We start from the raw sequence: 14,911 nt of genomic DNA on the forward strand, positions 1-14,911 counted from the left end.
TACATTACAATTTAAAGCTTTCTGTCAATGTGCTATGCAAATGAGGCTTACACAAGGAAATAAAGTATTTAAGAACATAATTAAGTGAAACTTAATGGGAGAAAAAACGGGAACACGGTAACACGGGAACATGGGATGATCTCAAAAGGAGGAATATGGCATGTATGGAAACGTACTCGGTTACTAAACGTAACCTCGGTTCTCTCTAGAAGAGCGAACGAGTACTACGTCTTAGCTAAGACGCTACGGGAAAAGTCTCTTTTCACGAAATACTGAAGCAAAAAGTTATCCTTAATTTTGTATTTTTGTAAAGCGCATTTGCAGCAGTACACAGCCATAGGCGAGACGGCTTCAAGGCGGGAACCTCCAGGTTATAGAACCTGATAAATGTAGACGGCGAGGCCCAACCCGCCGCCATACATATATCCTGCAAGGAGATCCCAGTAGACCACGCCCACGACGAGGCGACGCCTCTTGTGGAGTGTGCTCTGACGCCCAACGGGCACTGAAGGCCCCTGGAAGCGTAAGCTAACGCTATGGCGTCAACTATCCATCTGGATAGAGTCTGTCTCGAAACAGCCATTCCCTTGGAACGTCCACCGAATGAGACAAATAGCTGCTCCGTCTGCCGAAAGGCAGCAGAGCGAAACACATAAGCTCTTAAAACCCTGACAGGGCAAAGAAGACTCGAGTCTCCATCCTCCCCTGACACCGGCAGGGCAGACAGGGCAATAACCTGAGCCCGAAACGGTGTGTTGAGGGATTTCGGCACATAACCGTGCCTAGGTTTGAGTATGACCCTTGAGTCATTGGGCCCAAACTCCATGCACGACTGGCTTACCGAGAGCGCGTGCAAATCACCCACACGCTTCACAGAAGCGAGAGCCAACAAGAATACTGTCTTGAACGACAGATGCTGAAGGCTAACCGATTGGATAGGCTCAAAAGGGGGACCCTTCAAGGCCTCCAAAACCGCCGCGAGGTCCCACATAGGGACTGACGGAGGTCTGGGAGGATTCAGCCTCCTAGCTCCTCTGAGGAACCGGATGACTAAATCGTTCCTTCCTATTGACTGACCGGACGCCGTTTCAGAAAACGCCGCGATGGCCGCCACATAAACTTTGAGCGTGGATGGGGCTCTGCCCTTATCCAACAGCTCCTGTAGGAAGGAGAGGACCTCCGTCACCTCACAACTAAGGGGTGAATAACCTCGAGCTGTGCACCAGCTGGAGAACACCGACCACTTCGAGGCATACAGACGTCGTGTCGACGGAGCTCTAGCCTGAGTGATGGTATTTAGCACTCCCACTGCGAGATCAGCGGGTAACCGTTGAGTGCCCATACATGGAGGGACCACAACTCCGGTTGAGGGTGCCAAATCGAGCCCTTGGCCTGCGAGAGGAGATCTCTCCTCAACGGTACCGGCCATGGGGCGACATCTGCTAATTGCATCAAATCTGGGAACCATGGTTGGTTCTTCCAAAGAGGTGCCTCAAGCAGTATTGAACATCTCGTTTCTCTCTCACCTGCGGAAGGAGGGAGACGGGAGGGAACGCATAAAGCGGGCAGCACGGCCATTTCCGTGACAGCGCGCTTTCGTTCTTGGAAAAGAACGCGGGGCAGTGAGCGTTTTCGTGGGACGCAAAGAGGTCCACCTCCGCCATGCCAAATCTCTCCCACAACAGCCGGACTGTTTGCGGGTGTAGAGACCATTCGCCCGTAGGGACATTGCCTCTGGACAGCCTGTCTGGACCCAGATTCTGCAGTCCAGGCACATACACTGCTCTCAGCGAGCGCACGTTGCATTGAGCCCAAGTCAGGAGGCGTTCCGTCAGCCTGCACAGGTTTCGGGACCCGAGACCGCCCTGGCGATTTATGTAGGACACCACGGACATGTTGTCCGAACGGACTACGACGTGGTGATCCTTGATATGGGGACAAAAGCGCGTCAGCGCGTTCTCCACTGCCAGCATTTTCAGGCAGTTGATAGGACGGTCAAAGGACGGTCTGCCTTCGAGCAGCGCTCCCCATCCCGAAGTGGAGGCGTCCATCGACACCATTTTCACACTCGGGGAAGTCCCCAGGCTTACACCTGATCGGTACCAGCCGTTCGCTGTCCAAGGTGCTAGAGCCGCAACACAGCTCTGATCGACCTTGAAATGCAGCCGGCCAGACGCCCACGCTCTGCGCGGCACCCGAGCCTTCAGCCAGAACTGCAGGGGGCGCATGCGGAGCAGGCCCAGCCGCAGAACCGGAGATGCTGAGGCCATGAGACCCAGCATCTTTTGACAGTGTTTGAGCGACACAGTCGCGCCGCAGCGGAAAGAACTCGCTGCGCGCTGAATGCCCATCGTGCGCTGTGGTGACAGTCGCGCCGTCATGGAACACGAGTTCAGAACTATACCCAGAAACAGGATCGTCTGACTGGGGTTCAGCGAACTCTTCGCCCAATTGACACTGAGGCCGAGCTTCTCGAGGTGATCGAATCTCTCCACAAACTCGTTGACGGAAGATCCAAAGAGGCCGGCAGGAGTTAGCGGAGCGTCAAGAAACGCAGCGCGCTCAGACTCCTTGATGTCAGAAAGCGTCAGCCAAAAATGCCTCTCAGCCACCGTAGCGGAAGCCATAACCCGTCCCATGGCCTGTGCAGCGGACTTAGTAGCGCGGAGGGAGAGATCCGAAGCACTCCTCAGATCCGCGAGACAGATCGCTTCAGGTCCCATCTCATCCAGCTTGCGGAGAAGATCGCCCTGGAAAATCTGTAGCGACGCCATGGTGTGTAACGCAGACGCAGCCTGCCCAGCAGCAGAGAATTTCCGTGCGAGCAGCAATGACGTCATGCGGCAGGCTTTGGATGGCAACGCCGCCTTAGTCCGCCGTCCAGCAGAGGGCGGGCAAAGGTGCGCTGCTCTAGCCTGTTACCCCGGCGTCCAGTGTGGAGAATGCTGACGAAACAGATGAGCGGATTCTCGCCGAGAATGGAGCGTCCCAAGCCTTCGCCACTTCTTCGTGAAGCTCAGGAAGAAAAGGGGCGTGTTTTGAGCTTGAGGAAGAGCGCTCATCCGGAAGATAGCTACCATCCAGCCGGGAACGTGAAGGGGGCGCTGGTGCAGACCACTCGAGGCCGAGGCTCGCCGCGGCCAACGAGAGTACACGCATCAGCTCCTTATCGATATCCCCCCGTCTGCTGGGCCTCTGAGCAGCGGGCGCGAGATCCACGGAGCTCGCCCAACCCTCACTGCCCAAAGCAAGCAGAGAGCACGTGTCTTCTTCCTCCGACGCGGGCCTGAGATCCACTTCCTCCGATGATGCGTCGGCAAGCAGCGGACGCTGAGCATCGGGAAGCGATGCAGGGGAGACCGGCGAAGCGGAGGGAACCGGCGAGCTCGGCCGAGCTGGAGGCGGTTCTGGTAGGCGCTGCGAGCAGCGCTTCTTACGGTGCTGCGGCGCAGCGGATGATGCAGGCTTCGAGAAGGATGCCAGGCGAGTCCTCAGAGTCACCATAGGCATCAACTCGCAATGAGGGCATCCGCCATCAGCGAGCGCGAGCGCTGCATAGTCTTCACCCAGACAGGAGAAGCAGATGACGTGACGATCTCCTTCGCTGAGCGGGGTTCTGGATTGTAAAGGATATGGGCGCCGGATAGCGCAGCAGGAACGGCAGTGGAAGGCGGCAGTGGAAGGCGGCGGTGCCAGCGGCTTCAGGATGGCTCGTCCTGCTGATATGTTCTTCCAGACGGCGCTTGCTTCCTCGTGATCCAGCGATGCGTGAGCTTTGCTGAAGAGATGAAAAATCAGGTGAGTCAGCCTTTTCGAGCTCCTTTTATAGGTTGAGCCACACCCGTTTCGGCGGGAAGTGGCAAGAAGGGCGCGAAGCGCCCTTATTGGTCTGATGTTGCATCAGCCTGCGCTCGATAGGCTGTGCAGTTGCCGCAGAACAAGCCAATGAGCGAACGAGCCGTCTCGCCTATGGCTGTGTACTGCTGCAAATGCGCTTTACAAAAATACAAAATTAAGGATAATTTTTTGCTTCAGTATTTCGTGAAAAGAGACTTTTCCCGTAGCGTCTTAGCTAAGACGCAGTACGAGAGAGCTCTCGTAAGAGAACTGTGAAGTCATGTCGAACACAAATGGCTGAAGGGAGGATGTGTGCGAAATTTATTAGAGGTCTCAAACCACCTTCATTCGCACTTGAGCAGCTGCACAGACTCTGGTTCTCAAAACAAGGAAGTTATTTTTACTTTCAACAACAGCTTGTAAGACGCAGCCAAAAAATGCACTGAGCATTGGAAATCACCCTTATAGGGATGTTTCACCCAAAAATGAAAATTACTCCATGATTTACTCACCCTCAAGCTATCCTAGTTGCAGTGTTGGGGAGTAACTAGTTACATGTAACGGCGTTACGTAATTTAATTACAAAATAAATGTAACTGTAATCAGTTACAGTTACTAAGAAAAAGTGAGTAATTAAATTACAGTTACTTATGAAATTTTTAAAGATTACAAAGGGGATTACATTTCACACATACACATACAGATTTAAATGATTTCTTCGGAGACACACGGCCCTATAATTTCCGCGATGCAGAAACATAGTCTGGTTCGTAGAATCCAGTCATAAAAACGGGATTGCTATTGCCTAACGCGGACAGAATATGCCACATTTTGGACAAATAAATCAAAAGTAGGTCAGTACACTTGAATCAAAGCATAGCCTAGTGTCTGTTAATATTAAGCCGCGAAAGACATTATGAATCCTGCACGTTCTGAATGTCTGTGGAGAACAGGCGCGGACCGGACATCTGGAGAACCGGGACAATTCCCGGTGGCCTGGCAGACGATTTGTCCCGCTATTTTAATATTATTATTGTATAATTGCCTGCCGAATGTACTGTACTAAAGCGATCATTTCCGAATCCGCCATTCGATAATTACATCTCTAATAATTCATGGATCGGTTAGTTGTGACTGGCAATGGTTGGGCGCGCGCGCTCTCCGCGCCTCCGCCGAACGGTTTGGATCAGACTCAGAGTAATCAATGCAAGAGAGAGAGACCGGAGTGGAATGTAGCGCACAGCTGGAGCAGAGAAGCAAAACTACTGTTCAGGGTTTGCAGTGCAGGTCAGTTTCATCTGTAAAGATGCTATAGTAGTTTTGTATTTGTTCACTTAGTCAAGGCGCAACAGCACATTGATCACACTCACTCAAAATACTGCATAAATGACATCATTATTATCTATTGTAATGTTGCAGTAGTAATTAAGCTGAAAAATAATGAGATTTTATTATAGGTTTAGGGGAAGCTACGACAGACAACTACACAACCCTTACGAAAATGTATGTTTTAATATTTTGCTATAAATCCAGAGACAAAGGTTACTATTGCCACAAAGCACACAATACACCATGCCACAAATTAAAAATTATTTTACAAATGTATTTATTTAAAAACAAATACAAATGGTAATCCATTTGCAAATAAATAAAACAAGGTTAATGTACTTTTATATAATAAAAGCATGGCAAATTTGTCTGAGGGAAAAACATGACTCATGAATTAGGATTTTTCTATAAATATATTGAAGTGATGCACTCATTTTGACATGTAGGCAATTTAGAAAGTATAGTTTTGTTAAATCTTGAGTATTAAAGTCATGAGAGAAATGGATAACAGGGCAAAATAAAGAGACTGAAAAGAAAAATGGAAGTGAAGGTGCAGTTCAGGAGAGGACTTATAATTATTTTGCATGTCCCCAAACTAAAGATTTAAACCTTTTTTATGTCAGGTCCATACAAAAAATAGTGTTGTCCATGAATTTGTTTGTATGAGTTAGAGATTTCCTGGTCTGAAATTATTTCCCAGTCCACCCCTCATGGAAATTGATGCAGACTTGCGGTTTCATTTACTATACATAGGCCTACTGAAGCTCGGAGTGATTTCAACCTCTGCCGTCTCGATATATGAGTACATGAACACATAAACACAATCTCTATCATGAATCACTTCATGAGCATTTAACTTGTTTTGAGAAAACTATCATCATATACAAAGAGCAGCAATGTTTCAGGAGTTTAGTACACAGAATAGGAGGTATGCTTATTACATAAACATATTTGAGTTGATGTATATGCTTTTATTTATTATTTTTTAATTAACTTTTTCTTTCCAAACTATTGTTAGAAGCAGTGTTTCCTGTAACTATGCAAAGATTTGGTTTCAAAAAAAGTTTCACTAAACAATTTCTTTTAAATTTTAAATTTGCATTGAACTTCAGATCAATCTTAAAGTAAAATGCATAACTAAAGTCTGATTGTGTGGTGGATGTGTTCAAATTTGATCATCTTAATTCAGGTGATGAAGGATGGTGAAAGTCTGACAGTATTGAGCTCTACTTTAAGGTTAAACCTGCATAGTGTAAATGTTGACTAACGGTTGCAAATAAGCATTTATTAGAGATTTTTAAAAGTAATCAAAAAGTAATCAAAAGTAATCAGTTACATTACTTTAATAAAGTAATTGAAAAAGTTACACTACTATTACATTTTAAATAGGGTAACTTGTAATCTGTAACCTATTACATTTCCAAAGTAACCTTCCCAACACTGCCTAGTTGTATATGACATTCTTCTTTCAGACAAATACAACCGGAGTTATATTAAATAATGTCCAGGCTAATCCGTGCTCTATAATGGGAGTGGATGGTAACCCAAAATTTGAAGTCCAAAAAATTGCACCCATTCATCCACTGGATACCAGTCTCTCATGAACGTGTGTATAACAGTTAGCGAAAGCTAGAGATTAAGGTTTAGAAAGTTGTAAATATGGATATTTTTCTTACACAAATGCATCGCTTCGCTAAAGAAGGCCTATATTAACTCCCCCAGAGCCATGTGGACTTCTTTTATAATGGATGAGTGCATTTTTTGAGACTTCAAATTTTGGGCTACCATCCACTCCTATTATAGAGCATGGATTAGCCTGGACATTATTTAATATAACTCTGATTGTATTCTTCTTAAAGAAGAATGTCATATACACCTAGGATGGCTTGAGGGTGAGTAAATAATGGAGTAATTTTCATTTTGAGGTGAACTATCCCTTTAACAGATGAAAAGGTATGAATATGAAAATATGAGATTTAGCTGAAGAATGAAAGCTGTATCAGATGCAGGCAATCACACTTGCTCAGTCCATCTCTCTCTCACAATACTTTATTACACAAAATAAAGTGAACTTTTAATACATTAATACAATAAGCTTTTAATGAGGCAACCAAAATTCCTTCATTAATAGTTCATTAAAAGTGACGTTTTCGAATTAATAACAGAGACATGGGCTCAGCTGTTAAATCGTCAAACTGAGATTTTAACCCTTGGCAGAAGAAAGTAGTTCTGTAAAAAAGAGAGCTTTTAAAGACATTCAGTTGTTGTCACTTTTTTATTTACACACTTCTGCCATCGAACTGTTGTATAAATGCAATACCACACTCGTAGGCGTGTGATGGCTTTATACAGCTGTATTGCACTGCTAAGTGATATTGCTCATATACAGTGGGTACAGAAACTTATTTTTTTCACTCTTTGTTATACTGCAGCCATTTGCTAAAATCATTTTTTTCCTCATTAATGTACACACAGCACCCCATATTGACAGAAAAACAGAATTGTTGAAATTTTTGCATGTTTATTAAAAAGGAAAAACTGAAATATCACATGGTCCTAAGTATTCAGACCCTTTGCTGTGACACTCATATATTTAAAGGTCCTTTTAGATGTTTTAAATATTCTTCACACTAAGTAAAAAAAAAATATTATAAGAACTGTTCACTGAAAGGTTCTTTGGGATTCCCAAAATGATTCTTCCATGGCATAATTGTGAAAACCCCTTTTTGGAATCTTTCTAATGTTCTTGTTTCCTCTGCTTGTGACAGTCACTCAAATAATGTGCACCCTGCTTTTAACACAAACCTCAGTCATATTTTACCAACTTGCATTTAATTTTTCCAACCCATGCTCTCCTCCCCCTCTTATATAAGCTGTGAATAGATGAGCTCTCTGCTGATGGTGAAGACGTGAGACGATTTGAGTTTGCATTTCAGCTCTAAGAAACTAAGAGCCTCCTCACCATTTAAATGCAAGGAGAGTGAATTATTCAATGGCAAAGGATTACAAGCTTTGACATCCCATATTTCCCTCCCCATCACTTCTTACCTCTCTTTTGGTCTGTGATTCAGATAATGGAAAGATACATGAACACTCAACAATTTCAGCGAAATCAATGCCTCACTACAAAATGTGCACTGGACCTGACATCAAACTGCATCTCCAATCAGCCTACTCTGTCAAGCCCCCTGGTGTTTTTCTCTCTTGCTCTCGCTTGCCCTTCCACTTCTTTCTCCTCCTCTCCTACGTTTATCTGTCTCTTTCTCACAGACCATACATCTGATCTGATCTGCTCATTTAGCTGACGCTTTTATCCAAAGCGACTTACAATTGCTTATATATGTCAGAGGTCGCACGCCTCTGGAGCAACTAGGGGTTAAGTGTCTTGCTCAGGGACACATTGGTGTCTCACAGTGGATTCGAACCCGGGTCTCTCACACCAAAGGCATGTGTCTTATCCACTGCGCCAACACCACCCCATACATTTTAGTTGCTTCTTCTCCCTTATTTTTCTAGCTTCTTGCTATTTGAGCTATATTGATTTCTCAGCTTTTATGTTCATATTTATCTTCCAAGCTCTGTAATATTTCATACAAGTCACTTCCTGACATTAATCCAGGAAGTTAAAGCATTTCTTATTTCAGAATCTCAACTCTCAGGAACATTTCAGCTAATTAATCTTATTAAAAACAGATTGTTTTGATTTACCACAGTAATCCGGAATGATTTAATGAGACCATTACCTCTGCACTCTTCCCTTTCTACACCATATGGCCTCACAGTGTGTAATTTGTCCTGCAGCACCTCAAACACCTCACCCTCTGCAGACTTCTCTAGGTGACCTCACTCATTTATGAGTCACAGCAAGCTCACATCTTCCCTTTTCCTTTGGCATTAAATCTCTCAAGCATCATTAGAAAACGAGGCATGTATTTACATGCCTGTATGTTGTTTTACAAATTCTAAAGAAGGGACAATAATGTTAGACTCTACCAGAAGCCAGAAGCCAGAAGCATAGTAGTATGCAGATTGTATACTGTATGGCAATAGCATAGTTACATGCAAAATGCTAGCCTATTGTCGAATGATCTTAAAATAAGTCTGTGACGAGTGGGGCGGGGCCGAGGGACATGGGAGCGAGGCCGGGGGAGTGATTGGAGATGAACTACACCTGTTCGACCCACCGGTCTCGAGGCCCATGGAGGAGATGGAAGGATATAAAACTGGAGCGACGACAGTGAAGGACGAGAGAGGACCAGGCCTGGGATTTTAGTTGTGTTTTGGTTTTTATTTGCGCACACCAGTCGTCCGTGAGGGGCTGGTGCGCTGTTTTGTGTTTATTTTAAATTATTAAAATGTTGTTGATTGTCCGCCGGTTCCCGCCTCCTTCTTCCGGATGAATATGAAGGTTTGGTATCGTTACAAAGTCACCAGAACTTTTGTTCATTTATTTGTCTATGAACAGAATCCACACCTTCCTAGAAGACTATTTTACACCAATGGTTCTCAACTGATACAAAACCCAACATTGTTCTGATTAATATTAATTCACCTGTCTTTTAAGTCAAGGTGCATACAAAAAAATAAAATAATAATAATTTTAATTGCATGCCCCCCCCCCCCCCAAAAAAAAACTATACACAGAATACAAATTTAGCTGCTTGTCACCATGTATCTGCTGAAAGAATTAAAAATTACTTAATTCAGACATTTAGAAATATTTTAAATTAAGTTAAAATTAAAAACACAGCATCTAATGTGAAGTGTCAACATTTCGAATTTCAGAGAAATGTCAGTGAGAAGCATGTTGCTGAAAACTGTTATACAGAAGGGAAAAAAGCTGTTAAAATAATTAGACTGACAAAGGAGAGAGATTGGTGGAATTTAATGCTTCATTGGGCCATTTAGGAGAATAATCATATCAGATGAGATATGCAGGTCATGATGAGACAATTCCCCATCAGCATAATGAGAAAGCAACTCTCATTTCTTCACTGAGACACTGATGCAGTGTGATAGGCAAAGCTGAAGTTTTGTGAAGTGCATGTGAACTAGTGGGGGCTAGTTTTGCATGTTTCAGCAATTACAAGCACCAGCAGAGAGTGTTAAATGCATGGGAGAGTAATAAGGCAGGGGAAAATTCTGTTTGTCAGTCTTCACATATAAACATCATTTAAAGCATATGCACGCATTAATACAAACAGCAGCAGTGGTGCTATAATATCATCTTCATGATCTCTTGCAGACACATTTTTTAATCAAAAAAGGATTTGGGGCAAGCATTCATTTTTTAAACATACTTTTATTGCCTCTGGTTATATGATGTATTCCTGTACCACTATGTCATCACTTCAAGTATTCACTCATTAGAATTCACAGAATATGTATTTTACTAGGACCATATTTTAGTCATGGCACATAGTGTCCCAGCATTTATTGTTTTATGCACCCCCACAGCCCTGTCAGTGAGGCTCAAGTATCCTTTCTTCAAAATAAAACCACAAATATGTTCCTTCACTTACATTAAAGAAGTTATAAGAAACATTAACTTTTAAATTTAAAATAATTGACACTGTGAAAGAAAAACAGCTCACCATACAGCTTTTTCTGTAAATTATAAGACATCTGAGCTTGTTTGTCTTCTACAAGGGCCAATCCAGAGAAACTTTCTCTGAAATACCTAACAGCAAATGTATTTATTTAATAAAATCCAGATGGCATGTTTATACCATCTTCAATATGTCTACCAGTGGTGGAATGTAAATAGCATGGAAGCTCATGAACAAACATGAAATATCTAGTTAAAAGTTATGATTTACAGGTTAAAATACTTACAAGACTACCAAAGTGAAGTCTTTCCAAACACTCCTTGAAAGCTGTTTAAGAACTACCTGGGGTTCACGTTCCCCTGGTTGAGAATAACATTTTTAGACATTACAAGATTGCAAAGAAATTGCCTGCCACAAAGTATTCAGCAAAGTCTTTCTCCATCAATCACTCCCTTTTTATATATTTCCCATTAAAATGCTAAAGTACAAGCAACAGAATCTAAATCTGTATATCTGAACTGGATATTCTACCCACTAAAGTTTCATCTACCACAAGATGTGCCTTAACCAGTGCGAGCAACTAATGTTCATATCAGCAGCCGTGGCTGAACTCCTGCAGATAAATTCAATGTTTTAAGGACAAGCACTTCTGCAAAGCTTATGGGAAGAAGGGCAATTTTGCATGTAGCTGCAGCAAGCATCTGCTTGTAACATTGTCTGTCCATCACAGTCAACATCAGGTTGCTGGCCTGAAGCAGTGTGCAACGTGCTGCAATAATAAGCCATAATAACACACAGCTTCGAGAAGTGTTTAGATGTTATTTATATTACAGATTGTGTGGAGAAAATGCAACATTACTATGACAGCAGCATATATCTGGTTCAATTATGTACAAATTATTTATGTTTTTGCTTTTGTCAGTGTCTGTGAGCTTGTTGAAGATAAAAAGATAATTGCTCATGCATAAACTATGTCTGGGTCCATTCTGATTCAAATGAATAGGCTATTTGAGTGTACAATGAGTACAGCTGGCAATAGCCCTGAAAGGTGTACTCAGCTGCACATAGCAGGATTAGAAAACAGGGCTCCTGAGTTTAGTTGTTCTAGTAGTAAGAGATATTAAGACTGTTAGAAAACAAGTGGTGGGATACATGACCGAATAAGAGAAGCAGAACTTCAGAACAAATATGTTAGTAGAGACATAAGGAAAATTTAATTAAAAAACAGTCAACCCAAATATTAAAAAACTGTAATCATTTACTTGCCCTCATGTTTTTCAACCCCATAAGACTTTTGGACCTTCAAAACACATATATTAATGAAACCCGAAAGACTTCTGTCCCAACACTGAAAGACCACACAACCAAAACTTTATTGCATCAAAAAGTATAATACAATATTGCATTAAGCAATGGGTCTGGAATGACATGAGGGTGGGTATATTATGACAATTTATGTGCTGAATGCAATTTATGCAGCACAAAAACCCATCTTGTTTGTCGATTCTATGTTGTGCAGATGCAGCAAACTAATATATAATCTTGCATGTAGATACCAGTATTGGCTATTTAACAATGCAAAGCATGCTCGTCTACTCATTGTGCCTGAATATATACCCAGTTATAATGCTCTTTGATCGTCATTGATCTTCAAATGATGAATAAAAGCTGTCATGGTCAGCAGAAAATATACACAAACATCTTTTTTTAAATAAAGTCTGTTTACTTTCTGATTATGCCCTGTATTCGGTAAATGTCAGTGTTAGGTACAGTACACTAAAACTCACATTACTTCTGATGAATATGAAACCTGATCGTGCCTGCCTGACAAACCTGAATGAAAAAACAATGCATGTGCCAAACACAAACATGCTTTTAAATAAAAGAGAAAATAGAAGTGAGAGACACAGCATGTCCTACAGTATTAGGAGTGTTCTCTGAACCGTCTTTTTGATATAAGAGCTGTGATGTAATCATAAGTGGCGAGTGGGTTCAGTAGTTTTGAAGTGTATACCCACCCTCTCTAACTTCCCAGTAATGATTAAACTATTACCACAAAAGTATGAGTGAGAGATTGAAAGTAAATTTCAATTCTGGAGTTCAACCGGAAAGGTTATGGGGCATATATGAAAGCAAAATAAAACTAAATATTGTCACCACTTAGCAGAAAAAAAAAATTCAGCTTTATTCTTCTACATTTAGATAATCTCTATTAACTATTAAATTATAATTTCTATTAACATAGAAAAAGACCAACCAGCAAGAAAGGAAGCAGCACTTAGTTTTTAAATAGAATTAAAAATGCATTTTTATAATTCTTGCTGTTTGAAGCACTGAAAAAAAGGGGAAAAAAAACAAAAACTCCAAAGGTGAGATGAAGCTAACACTAGTGTGGGAGTCCCTGTCACAACTCACAGCAAAACAGAATTGACTTCTGCCTACTATTAGGACACATGATGAGGATATTCAGGTTTATCCAGCAAGTTATTATCAATGCAAATAAAAACCTCTTTATTGCTACAAGATCAGAAAATATTAATGGGGGGATATAATTCATGATGTGCACATGTTCTCAAGTCATATTTAAGTATGAGAAAGTAACAAAGATTTTCCTGCTATTCAAATGTATGCATGAGACTTGGACCTGAAGGAATATTTTGGAGCAAAGAAAGCGATCATTCAAAGAACTGTATTAGCCTAATAGTAATTTAGCTGGTTTGTCCACAGGCTTATTGCTACTTCATACTGATGTGTTTCTTGCCAGAGGGTCTGTGCAAATAGCATTATTAAGAATCACAGGGCTAAATGGGATGTGTTTGGTCACGGTTGAGCAGGCTGATTCCTCGTGTGATTCCTTCCCCACATCCTCTCTTGGGGAGAGAGAAATCAAATCTTTAGCGTATATATGTGTCGGTGCTACGAGGTCTACATCGTTACAGTGTCACACTTGAACATGCTTGAGATAATAGCCAAAGCTGGAGAGACAGCAGGGGAAAAACCTGACCTGCTCGAACCGAGCTTCATCCTCGCAGTTTTCCAGTACCCGAGAGAAGAAGGAAAGACCTGCATTGAGGAAAACAAGGTTAAAGGTCAATATGGAGCATAGCATCAAAGCAGTGCGATATATAAGAAAACTGTGATATAAATTGTGTGATATATTGAAGACTGCAATGTCAAATCCTATAAATGTACACGTAAACAAGTAAAACAAGTCATATTAGGCTGAATTATTTAATGTACCTGTATATGTTGTTTTGAAATGAGTTTAAGTTATGTAATCTCAAAACAGACAACAAAGTTCTCTTAGTCTCAGAGAAACAAGCAGCAGCTCATCTCCAACTCATTGCTGGCTGGACTGTTCAGGAGCTTTTCTACCCTCTATACATAGTGCTGTAGATCACAAAACGGTTTTCTTTTTCTTTTACTTTAAAGTCGTAAACAAGAATTCATAAAAGCATGACTAGGAATATTTTGTGAATTGTGCAGTACTGATGCCTTAATAGAGATAACTGCAGGCAAAAATCACAAGGCTCACAACCTAGATTAAAAAATGCTTTCCTTGGTGACAATAACAAGAAGACATAGATACAAGTTTATGTAACATGCATAAACTGGATGAAGACTTAATAAAAATTGACGGGCTGCCTGTAAAGCAAAATAAAAATCTTGATAGATTATTATTAAATAATGTACAGTCTTTATGGGGAGTTTTCAAATTTCAAAATTCCAGAGTAATCACATCTTATAATGTCTGACAGACAATATTTTTGTACTTTCCATAATTTTCTCTCTCTGATGAAACATTTTTTATTATGATTTTTAATTGTTCTCAGGTACTCAATCTAAGTTATGCAACCCACAGAGAAACAGGACACAGTTCCGTAGAGCCCTTCCGTTCCAGACAGCTTAGATCACGGCACACTGGGGGTGCTGAACATTAGAGGAAGACCAAAATGGGAGGGAAGGAAATGGTGGCAGGAGAGAGTCATTGCCCTCAGAGAGGGGGAGGGGGGATTGGTACATAACAACATATTGATCATACAGAGAAATTACTTCTATTATTTGAAGTGTCTCAGTCACCTTGACCATCATTTCTTTCAAAACATTCTTCTGTAAAAAGATTCCTATTAATACCTGAAGATGCTTACTCCTAGAACATGCATCAGGTCTTCTTTTCTTTCTTTTTTAAGCAATAA

General features: G+C 41.8%; 1 protein-coding gene across 9 annotated transcripts in view; it reads right to left on the reverse strand.

The window, feature by feature from the left end:
* Positions 1 to 14,911, reverse strand: part of LOC132092367 (otoferlin-like) — a 57,350-nt gene that overhangs the window by 41,583 nt on the left and 856 nt on the right. For all 9 annotated transcript variants that reach the window (XM_059498570.1, XM_059498565.1, XM_059498571.1 and 6 more), the window contains exon 2: positions 13,720 to 13,778. In XM_059498570.1, coding sequence (XP_059354553.1) covers positions 13,720 to 13,778 — 59 coding nt within the window. The remainder of the gene's footprint in view (positions 1 to 13,719; positions 13,779 to 14,911) is intronic.

This window comes from Carassius carassius, chromosome 18 (genome assembly GCF_963082965.1).
Source record: "Carassius carassius chromosome 18, fCarCar2.1, whole genome shotgun sequence".
NCBI lineage: Eukaryota > Metazoa > Chordata > Actinopteri > Cypriniformes > Cyprinidae > Carassius > Carassius carassius.